General features: G+C 40.7%; 1 protein-coding gene across 4 annotated transcripts in view; it reads left to right on the forward strand.

Moving 5' to 3' along the window:
* LOC109868544 (erbin) overlaps positions 1-12,507 on the forward strand; it is a 115,728-nt gene that overhangs the window by 58,462 nt on the left and 44,759 nt on the right. For all 4 annotated transcript variants that reach the window (XM_031802304.1, XM_031802306.1, XM_031802303.1 and 1 more), the window contains exon 5: positions 11,283-11,361. In XM_031802304.1, the coding sequence (XP_031658164.1) occupies positions 11,283-11,361 (79 nt within the window). The remainder of the gene's footprint in view (positions 1-11,282; positions 11,362-12,507) is intronic.

Here is a 12,507-nt window from a genome sequence, read left to right on the forward strand (position 1 = left end):
GCAGTGACAGAGCAGCTAAGATGCAATAGAGAGTAAAGAATAGATAGTGAAGGATACAGTATATACATATGAGATGTGTAATGCGAGATATGTAAACTTTCTTAAAGTGGCATTATTAAAGTGACTGGTGTTCCATATATTAAAATGGCCAATGATATCAAGTCTGTAGGTAGGCAGCCGCCTCTCTGTGCTAGTGGTGGCTGTTTAACAATCTGATGGCCTTGAGATAGAAGCTGTTTTTCAATCTCTCTGTCCCAGCTCTAAAGCACCTGTACTGACCTCGCCTTCTGGATGGAAGCGTGGTGAACCGGTAGTGGCTCGGGTGGTTATTGTCCTTGATGATGTTGTAGGTGTCCTGGAGGGCAAGTAGTTTGCCCCTGGTGATGCGTTGTGCAGAACGCACCACCGTCTGGAGAACCTTCTGGTTGTGGGCGGTTGCAGTTGCCGTACCAGGCGGTGATACAGCCCAACAGGATGCTCTCAATTGTGCACCTGTAAATGTTAATGTTTCAGCCTTCTGAGGTTGAAGAGGTGCTGTTGCGCCTTCTTCGCCACACTGTCTGTGTGCGTGGACCATTTCAGTTTGTCGGTGATATGTACACCGAGGAACTTAAAACTTTCCACCTTTTACACTGCTGTCCTGTCGATGTAGATAGGGGGGTGCTCCCTTTGCTGTTTCATGAAGTCCACGATCATCTCTTTTGTTTTGCTGACATTGAGGTAAAGGTTATTTTCTTGACACCACACTCAGAGTGCCCTCACCTCCTCCCTGTAGGCTGTCTCGTTGTTGTTGGTACTCAAGCCTACCACTGTAGTGTCGTCTGCAAGCTGTCAGATTGTCAGAGATGAATGGTTCAGTAATAGTTCAAGACTGTTCCAACGTCTCTGGCCTAGTCTCACGTGCCAGACAAAGAGAGCAGACAATTCATGCCAGAATGAAGTGGAAAAGCCCTGCACTTGGATTCTCAAAGTTTGTTTTAAGTTTTTTCAAGTACCTATCTGCAGTGGGATGTTCCGTCTATTTAACTAATTGCACCTTACTCTCCATCTAGTTGTCAATGGAAATTACTGAAACATAAAACATTTGTTTAGATTAAATTATTTCAAAAGTATCCCTGCATCGGTTATACAAACTCTCCAATCTCACGTTGAGATGATTTAAAACAAAGAAAATCTAGTGCAATACCACACAAAAGTACTGTTTCACCATACCTTGATTTAAACTCAATAGTAGATCACACAGCTGACAAACCCTTATGTTAAAAACTACGGAAGTCAAGACAGGACAAGTCAGACTTCAAAATAAATACTGTATGCTAGAATACCTAGGCCTTGCACTACCATAAAACAACTATGGCCAAATCTCAGATGACACCATAGACCATGTATAGTATAATGTAGGGATTTGCACAGTAATTAAAATACCCAAACGAATGTTAGCATTCGAATACTTGCGTGAGTATTCATTTTTGAAAGAAAATACATTTTAAGCCTATTTTAACATTTTAAAACTGAAAATGTTAGTAAATTAAAATATCCATGTGACATTGTTACATAGAAGTATATACCATGACATTTCAAATTATTAACTTAATAAAACAACAAACTTTTCAATGTAGTTTTTATGATGTGCACGGTGCGGCACTTAAAAAAAGACAGGTAGCCGTCTGGTAAAAATAACTTGTTTTTTAAACTACAGAAAAATGGTGCATGCATATGTATTCACCCCCTTTGCTATGAAGCCCCTAAATAAGATCTGGTGCAACCAATTACCTTCAGAAGTCACATAATTAGTTAGATTGCACACAGGTGTACTTTATTTATGTATCACATGATCTGTCACATGATCTCAGTATTTATACACCTGTTCTGAAAGGCCCCAAGGTCTGCAACACCACTAAGCAAGAGGCACCACCAAGCAAGTGGCACCATGAAGACCAAGGAGCTCTCCAAACAGGTCATCGATAAAGTTGTGGAGAAGTACAGATCAGGGTTGGGTTTTCAAAAAGTATCAGAAACTTTGAACATCCCACGGAGCACCATTAAATCCATTATATAAAAATGTAAAGAATATGGCACCACAACAAACCTGCCAAGAGAGGGCCGCCCACCAAAACTCGTGTACCAGGCAAGGAGGGCATTAATCACAGATGCAACAAAGAGACCAAAGTTAACCCTGGAGGAGCTGCAAAGCTCCACAGCGGAGATTGGAGTATCTGTCCATATGACCACTTTAAGCCGTACACTCTTTACGGCTTTACGGAAGAGTGGCCAAAAAAAAAGCCATTGCATGAAGAAAATAATAAGCAAACACGTTTGGTGTTCGCCAAAAGGCATGTGGGAGACTCCCCAAACATATGGAAGAAGGTACTCTGGTCAGATGAGACCAAAATTGTGCTTTTTGGCCATCAAGGAAAACGCTGTGTCTGGCACAAACCCAACACCTCTCATCACCCGAGAACACCATCCACACAGTGAAGCATGTGTGTTTTCACTGATGTTTTCATAGGCAGGGACTGGGAAACTGGTCAATGACCCTAAGCATACTGCTAAAGCAACACTCGAGTGGTTTAAGGGGAAGCATTTAAATGTCTTGGAAGGGCCTAGTTAAATCCCAGACCTCAATTCAATTGAGAAACTGTGGTATGACTTAAAGATTGCTGTACACCAGCAGGAACCCATCCAACTTAAAGGAGCTAGAGCAGTTTTGCCTTGAAGAATGGGCAAAGATTCCAGTGGCTAGATGTGCCAAGCTTATGGAGACATATCCCAAGAGACTTGAAGCTGTAATTGCTGCAAAAGGTCGCTCGACAAAGTATTGACTTTGGGGAGTTGAATAGTTATGCATTCTCAAGTCTTGTTTTTTTCTTTTCTTATTTCTTGTTTGTTTCACAAGAAAAAATATTTTGCATTTTCAAAGTGGTATGCATGTTGTGTAAATCAAATGATACAAACCCCCCCAAAAATCTATTTTAATTCCAGGTTGTAAGGCAACAAAATAGGAAAAGTACTCTCGCAAGGCACTGTATATGCATCATTGAGAGTTCACACTGAAGCATTGCAAGATGGAATAAAATTTCGGAAATTAAATTTAGCGAAATTAGGAGGAGGCGGCTGTTGTTTTCTGTATGGGTTTGTGGAGAAAGCACAGCATGTGGCCTAAATTAGCCTAGCTAACTATAGCTGACTAGCTTCTTTAGTCTACTCCAGTCAAGACAGGCACTGTTATATGGTATGATAAATAACATTGTGGCTGCTACAAGTTAGCTAGTCTTGGCATCGCTTTCTCCCTCCGTCTGCTCACCACACACACCACTCTCAGCCATCCGCAGCTTCAGCAATAGTGCACCAGCCTCTTCAGATATCCCAGCTCTGCAGATTTTGCTGCGAAGAGACAAAGTCATTAGATCATTTATTTTCGTACTGTCCATATGTAGCTTGTTTTTGGTCTTGTGTTCAGGAATGGCTGAAGAATTGAACAATTTACCTGGGGTTAACTCTGCAAATAACACTGCTGGGTGATCTAAAAAGTCATAGTCAATCGATCAATAATATAATATTTTTAGCAAAAAAATGTAATTTACAATCTGTAGACACAATGACAATAGAAAGGTTCAGAACTTTTGTCAAACATCATAGCACAATTGAACAATGTATGGCAAATATAAATCAGAACTGGATGGTGTTCAAAGATATCGTAGCTGGGAGGGGTTAAGGGAAGATGAAGGGTGGCACAAAAAACAAGATAACTAATGTAAAATATGTATATAGGTTCAGAACTTTTGTGAAACATCATAGCACAGTTGAAAAAATATGGCAAATGGAAATCAAAACTGGATGGTCTTCAGAGATAGATAGGAGGGGTTGAGGGTAGCAAAATGATGGGACTAAAAACAAACAAAATATAGCTAAAGTAAAATATACTGTGTCCGTAAAATGTATAGTAGTACAGTGCATTCGAAAGTATTCAGACCCCCTCATATTCATCCCCACAGCATGACGCTGCCACCACCATGCTTCACTGTAGGGATGGTGCCAAAATTCCTCCAGATGTGGCTCTTGCATTCAGGCCAAAGAGTTCAATCTTGGTTTCATCAGACGAGAGAATCTCCTTTTAGGTGCATTTTGACAAACTCCAAGCCGGCTGTCATGTGCCTTTTACTGAGGAGTGGCTTCCATCTGGAAATTCTACCGTAAATGCCTCATCGATGGAGTGCTGCAGAGATGGTTGTCCTTCTGGAAGGTTGTCCCATCTCCACAGAGGAACTCTGGAGCTCTGTCAGTGACCATCGGGTTCTTGGTCACCTCCCTGACCAAGGTCCTTCTCCCCTGATTGATCAGTTTGGCAGCGTGGCCAGCTCTAGGAAGAGTCTTGGTGGTACCAAACTTCTTCCGTTTAAGAATGATGGAGGCCACTGTGGGGACCTTCAATACTGCAGAAATGTTTTGCTACCCTTCCCCAGATCTGTGCCTCCACACAATCCTGTCTCGAAGCTTTATTGACAATTCCTTCGACCTCGTGGCTTGGTTTTTGCTCTGTAATGCACTGTCAACTGTTGGACCTTATATAGACAGGTGTGTGCCTTTCCAAATCATGTCCTATCAATTGAATTTACCACAGATAGACTCCAATCAATTTGTAGTAACATCTTAAGGATGATCAATGGAAACAGGATGTGCCTGAGCTCAATTCCGAGTCTCATAGCAAAGGGTCTGAATAGTTATGTAAATCTGGTATTTCTGTTTTTTCTTTTTATACATTTGCAAAAAAAAAAAAAAAAAAAATTTTTTTATTTTTTATTATGGGTTATCGTGTGTAGATTGATGAGTAAAATGTTTTATTTAATCCCATTTAGAATAAGGCTGTAATGTAACCAAATGTGGAAAAGGTCAAGGGGTCTGAATACTTTCTGAATGCACTGTATAAGCTGGAAGTAGAAGCCTAAGTGTTGTTGTCCATTAGTTTACTCCAGTTAGGGGAGGGGTGGTAGCGTTAAGGAAAAATAATAAAGGAAAATATATATATTTTTTAAATATATATATTTAAAATAATATATTTTTATAAAATAAATATACATGGGGTATTGGAAATGATGCAGACAATTACACTGATTGGTTCCCCAACTGGAGGCCCGCGAGTTACTTTATTTTACCCCCCAAGTTTTTATATTGGGCATAAAAAAACTAAAAACACCAGAAAATAAGCTCCAGGTGATTTTAATTTTGGAAATCTGTTCCAAAGTATTCCCATGAATAATAGAGAGATATGTGATCGTATACAAATGTATGGAAGGTTTGAAATTACTATATTTTAGTCAAATATTTAATCTGTTTGGGCTTCTTGCGGTTAATTTGCAGTCTACAAATGATTTGGAATTATGTTCTGCTCTCCTGGCCATCCACTCAAGAATAAATCAGCCAGTGGTTGAATCTAGTTGATGATCCCTAGAAGGAGGGTGTCATTTGAGACTGAGCCAGTCCTAGCTAACTGTGAATGAAGCTCCCCAGAGCGGTCTCTCACCCCCAGTCTAATGGAAGAGCTGCTCTCTGCTAGTTGTCAGTGAGAGAGAAAGAACATGTATGTGTGTGTGGACAGCTACTACATTGATCAAATGGGATTCTCACCAAATAAGGGTTTACAGACATTCTCTAAGCTAGATTCTAAAACTGCAGAGTAGCATGGCCAGGCATTTACTATTGAGTAAAGTTGAGTTTTTTACATTTTGTTCACTTCATCTTGCTAATATAAATGGGGAAATAATTATCAGATATCTGAAAACTACTAGAACGTTACCACTGCTGTGTGAGTAAAATGTAATGTCATATAGGCCTAGCAAACAATTCCAAAATAATCAGACACCTGTTCATTTGGGCGCTGTTGAATTACCGCTCCAGGGCACTGAGTGACACAGCCAGCCAAAGAAGTAGCAAAGAAAGAAAGGAATACATCTGACTCTGAACTTTAGTCGAGGCGAAACCATATTGTTTGTTGTTCTCCACTTGGTTTGTCGTGTCCATCCACATCAGTAATGTCCGTACCAGGCAAATCGAACCAAGAATTTGGAAGGTCTGGGGAGTTTTTAGTGACTTAAGTCTGCGTCTGTTTACTTTTATAGACGCTTACCCTCCTTCACCCGGTACTCAGGGCTAAGTGTTGTGAACACAAAACAAAGTAAGTGGAAATTAATCTTGAGACTTGCTCACAACCCTGTGGTTGAGCGACTGTTTTGGTGAGAACTCCCAGACACTCTTTCAACTTCTGTCTGCTAATGGGTCACCTCTTAGAGCACTCAGCTCTGAGGTTGTTTACAGAGGAAAGGTACAGCCCAGGAGCTCTAACGCACATTAATTTACACACAAAGAATAATGACCAAGCGAAAACAGGTTTTAGACATTTTTGCACCAAAAAAATATAATACATACAGTTGAAGTCGTAAGTTTACATACAATTAGGTTGGAGTCATTAAAACTCGTTTTTCAACCACTCCACAAATTTCTTGTTAACAAACTATAGTTTTGGCAAGTCGGTTAGTACATCTACTTTGTGCATGACACAAGTCATTATTCCAACAATTGTTTACAGACAGATTATTTCACTTATAATTCACCAAGTTGCCTGAGCCTTTAAACAGCTTGGAAAATTCCAGAAAATTATGACATGGCTTTAGAAGCTTCTGATAGTAATTCACATAATTTGAGTCAATTGTGAAGTACCTGTGGATGTATTTCAAGGCCTACCTTCAAACTCAGCGCCTCTTTGCTTGACATCATTGGAAAATCAAAAGAAAAGAGCCAAGACCTCAGAAAAAACATTGTAGACCTCCACAAGTCTGGTTCATCCTTGGGAGCAATTTCCAAATGCCTAAAGGTACCACGTTCATCTGTACAAACAATAGTATGCAAGTATAAACACAATGGGACCACGCAGCTGTCATACCGCTCAGGAAGGAGACGCGTTCTGTCTCTAAGAGATTAACGTATTCTGGTGCGAAAAGTGCAAATCAATCCCAGAATAACAGCAAAGGACCTTGTGAAGATGCTGGAGGAAATAGGTACAAAAGTATCTATATCCACAGTAAAAACGAGTCCCATATCGACATAACCTGAAAGGCCGCTCAGCAAGGAAGAAGCCACTGCTCCAAAACCGCCATAAAAAAGCCAGACTCGATCGTACTTTTTGGAGAAATGTCCTCTGGTCTGATGAAACAATAATAGAACTGTTTGGCCATAATAACCATCGTTATGTTTGGAGGAAAAAGGGGGAGACTGCAAGCCGAAGAACATCATCCCAACCGTGAAGCACGGGGGTGGCAGCATCATGTTGTGGGGGTGCTTTGCTGCAGGAGGGACTGGTGCACTTCACAAAATAGATGGCATCATGAGGTAGGAAAATGAGGTGGATATATTAAAGCAACATCTCAAGACATCAGTCAGGAAGTTAAAGCTTGGTTGCAAATGGGTCTTCCAAGCGGACAATGACCCCAAGCATACTTCCAAAGTTGTGGCAAAATGGCTTAAGGACAACAAAGTCAAGGTATTGGAGTGGCCATCACAATGCCCTGACCTCAATCCTATAGAAGGTTTGTGGGTAGAACTGAAAAAGCATGTGGGAGCAAGGAGGCCTACAAACCTGACTCAGTTACACCAGCTCTGTCAGAATAAATGGGCCAAAATTCACCCAACGTATTGTGGGAAGCTTGTGGAAGCCTACCCAAAACGTTTGACCCAAGTTAAACAATTTAAAGGCAATGCTACCAAATACTAATTAAGTGTATGTAAACTTCTGACCCACTGGGAATGTGATGAAAGAAATAAAAGCTGAAATAAATCATTTTCTCTACTACAGTGCCTTGCGAAAGTATTCGGCCCCCTTGAACTTTGCGACCTTTTGCCACATTTCAGGCTTCAAACATAAAGATATAAAACTGTATTTTTTTGTGAAGAATCAACAACAAGTGGGACACAATCATGAAGTGGAACGACATTTATTGGATATTTCAAACTTTTTTAACAAATCAAAAACAGAAAAATTGGGCGTGCAAAATTATTCGGCCCCCTTAAGTTAATACTTTGTAGCGCCACCTTTTGCTGCGATTACAGCTGTAAGTCGCCTGGGGTTTGTCTCTATCAGTTTTGCACATCGAGAGACTGAATTTTTTTCCCATACCTCCTTGCAAAACAGCTCGAGCTCAGTGAGGTTGGATGGAGAGCATTTGTGAACAGCAGTTTTCAGTTCTTTCCACAGATTCTCTTCTTGGCCATTCTAACACCTGGATATGTTTATTTTTGAACCATTCCATTGTAGATTTTGCTTTATGTTTTGGATCATTGTCTTGTTGGAAGACAAATCTCCGTCCCAGTCTCAGGTCTTTTGCAGACTCCATCAGGTTTTCTTCCAGAATGGTCCTGTATTTGGCTCCATCCATCTTCCCATCAATTTTAACCATCTTCCCTGTCCCTGCTGAAGAAAAGCAGACCCAAACCATGATGCTGCCACCACCATGTTTGACAGTGGGGATGGTGTGTTCAGGGTAATGAGCTGTGTTGCTTTTACGCCAAACATAATGTTTTGCATTGTTGCCAAAAAGTTCAATTTTGCTTTCATCTGACCAGAGCACCTTCTTCCACATGTTTGGTGTGTCTCCCAGGTGGCTTGTGGCAAACTTTAAACAACACTTTTTATGGATATCTTTAAGAAATGGCTTTCTTCTTGCCACTCTTCCATAAAGGCCAGATTTGTGCAATATACGACTGATTGTTGTCCTATGGACAGAGTCTCCCACCTCAGCTGTAGATCTCTGCAGTTCATCCAGAGTGATCATGGGCCTCTTGGCTGCATCTCTGATCAGTCTTCTCCTTGTATGAGCTGAAAGTTTAGAGGGACGGCCAGGTCTTGGTAGATTTGCAGTGGTCTGATACTCCTTCCATTTCAATATTATCGCTTGCACAGTGCTCCTTGGGATGTTTAAAGCTTGGGAAATCTTTTAGTATCCAAATCCGGCTTTAAACTTCTTCACAACAGTATCTCGGACCTGCCTGGTGTGTTCCTTGTTCTTCATGATGCTCTCTGCGCTTTTAACGGACCTCTGAGACTATCACAGTGCAGGTGCATTTATACGGAGACTTGATTACACACAGGTGGATTGTATTTATCATCATTAGTCATTTAGGTCAACATTGGATCATTCAGAGATCCTCACTGAACTTCTGGAGAGAGTTTGCTGCACTGAAAGTAAAGGGGCTGAATAATTTTGCACGCCCAATTTTTCTGTTTTTGATTTGTTAAAAAAGTTTGAAATATCCAATAAATGTCATTCCACTTCATGATTGTGTCCCACTTGTTGTTGATTCTTCACAAAAAAATACAGTTTTATATCTTTATGTTTGAAGCCTGAAATGTGGCAAAAGGTCGCAAAGTTCAAGGGGGCCGAATACTTTCGCAAGGCACTGTATTATTCTGACATTTCACATTCTTAAAATGAAGTGGTGATCCTAACTGACCTAAGTCAGAGCAAAAACCAAGCCATGAGGTCGAAGGAATTGTCCGTAGAGCTCCGAGACTCAATTGTGTCAAGGCACAGATCTGGGGAAGGATACCAAAACATTTCTGCAGCATTAAAGGTCCTCAAGAACACAGTGGACTCTATTCTTAAATGGAAGAAGTTTGGAACCACCAAGACTCTTCCTAGAGCTGCCTGGCCAAACTGAGCAATCGGGAGAGAAGGGCCTTGGTCAGGGAGGTGACCAAGAATCCAATGGTCACTCTGACAGAGCTCCAGAGTTCCTCTGTGGAGATGGGAGAACCTACTAGAAGGACAACCATCTCTGCAGCACTCCACCAATCAGGCCTTTATGGTAGAGCGCCCAGACGGAAGCCACTCCTTTGTAACAGGCACATGACAGCCTGCTTGGAGTTTGCTAAAAGGCACTTGAAGGACTCTCAGACCATGAGATACAAGATTCTCTGGTCTGAAGAAACCAAGATTGAACTCTTTGGCCTGAATGCCAAGCGTCATGTCTGGAGGAAACCTGGCACCATTCATGGCCTGGCCAGAACCATCCCTACAGTGAAGCATGGTGGTGGCAGCATCGTGCTGTGGGGATGTTTTTCAGAGGCAGGGACAGGGAGACTAGGCAGTATCAAGGGAAAGATGAACGGAGCAAAGTACAGAGAGATCCTTAATGAAAACCTACTCCAGAGTGCTCTAGAAATCAGACTGGGGTGAAGGTTCACCTTCCAACAGGAGTGGTTTCAGGACAAGTCTCTGAATGTCCTTGAGTGGCCTAGCCAGAGCCCTGACTTGATCCCGATCAAACATCTTTGGAGAGACCTGAAAATAGCTGTGCAGTGATGCTCCTGATCCAACCTGACAGAGCTTGAGAGGATCTGCAGAGAAGAATGGGAGAAACTTCCAAATACAGGTGTGCCAAGCTTGTAGCGTCATACCCAAGAAGACTTGAGGCTGTAATCGTTGCCAAAGGTGTTTCAACAAAGTATTGAATAAAGGGTCTGAATACTTATGTAAATTTGATTTTTACGTTTTTTTATTTATAATACATTTTCAAATATGTCTAAAACTTGTTTTGGCTTTGTCATTATGGGGGGATGGTGTGTAGATTTCATCCATTTGAGAATAAGGCTGTAATGTAACGAAATGTTTAAAAGGTGAAGGGGTCTGAATACTTCCCGAATGCACTGTATATGTTCACAGAGCTCTCCTGCTGTAGAAAAGCTCTCGGACATGCTCTCATTATCCCCTTTACATATTATTTGTCATGGTCATTTTCTTGTCACATCATCCTTTTGTTTTCTTACTTTTTGATCCTCTGTCCACCACTTATTGAATCCTCCTGCTTTACAAAGATTGGGGACAATCTTTGAAATTGGAGGCCTAAATGGTCAATTATGGTGTACAGAACTGTATGTTCTTTGTGTTAACGCATTACATGTAGGTTCTCATCAGTATATAATTAAACAAGATCTATATGTTAGCCTACTACCTTTTGATAAACATTAGGCCTAATTACATACCTTCATATATATGCTACTGTAGAAGCCATAGATCATCCAGTTTAATAAGAAAGCTGGGGTTGAATGTGGGACATGGAAAAGATTAAGTAAGTTATACAATTTAGAGTTGATATTGCTCTTTGATCTAGGAGATATGAAGATGTTTCATCTTGCTCTGTGGCATATCCCCCAGGAATGGTAACACATGTTTAAATAATTAAACGGCTTATATGTTGACATGCTGTAATTGTACATCTGGTTTATGTTCTAGGTATCCAGGAGTTTCCAGAAAATATCAAGAACTGCAAAGTCCTGGCTATTGTTGAAGCAAGTGTGAATCCCATCTCCAAGTAAGTTTGGTACAAGTTATTTGAAGTCACACCTGTATATTTACCTACACATGAATAGGGTACGACTCTGCCTTGGTATGTTAAACCCCTAAGGCTAAACCATTCACTAAATGGTGATTATATTGTTCTCACGGATCTATGCGGCAATCTTACCTAAATGTTTTCTCTCTAATCGCTCTTGCCAAATAGGATTTTAATTTGAGCTATTGATACCACTGACAATGAGTAAAGATCATATTCAAACCAAGATGTATCAAACAAGGATAATGCTTGGGAACTATAAACAGTTGGCAGACATTCACTTTCTTTTCATTACAAAGATCAGATTAACGCTTTTGTTCCCAAAGGGAAAATTGTCTTGGACACGCAGTACTTTTTGCTTGGCTCCTGTGCCATATTTAGCCTAGAATTGATACCATAATTCCTCTCTTTTTACGATGCTAAACTTAAAGGCCCAGTGTGGTCAAAAATATGATTTGCCTGTGTTTTATATATATTTCCACACTGAGGTTGGAATGTTTTATTATTTTATTTTACTTTTATTTAACTAGGCAAGTCAGTTAAGAACAAATTCTTATTTTCAATGACGGCCTGGGAACAGTGGGTTAACTGCCTGTTCAGGGGCAGAACGACAGGTTTGTACCTTGTCAGCTCGGGGGTTTGAACTTGCAACCTTCCGGTTACTAGTCCAACGCTCTAACCACTAGGCTACCCTGCCGCCCCGAATAATACTGTGACATTTTGAAAATTATGATAATGCCCTTTTAGTGTAAGAACTGTTTGAAAAGACAACTTTAAATTTCAGCCTGTTTTGGTGGGATGCCATTTTGGTGGGATGCCATTTTGGTGGGATGCCATTTTGGCCTGCCTGGCGACATTAATTCATTTATAGACCAATAAGAAAGAGTTCCAAACTTCTCTGCCAATAACAGCTAGCTTTCGGTTTTCTCTCTCCTAAGAAGCTATTTTTGTATCTTTTTTGACCATTTTTATTTAAAATAATCACAATAAGGTACTTAATGTTCCCCATAAATGATTTGATATTGATATAAAAACGGCTGCATTGGGCATTTAACACCCTCAGCGGGCAAGGTAATAAACCGATGCAACTGGTTCTCTTGGGAAATGGAAAGATCCTGTGACGTT

Source organism: Oncorhynchus kisutch, linkage group LG23 (assembly GCF_002021735.2).
Source record: "Oncorhynchus kisutch isolate 150728-3 linkage group LG23, Okis_V2, whole genome shotgun sequence".
In the NCBI taxonomy this organism is placed as follows: Eukaryota; Metazoa; Chordata; class Actinopteri; order Salmoniformes; family Salmonidae; genus Oncorhynchus; species Oncorhynchus kisutch.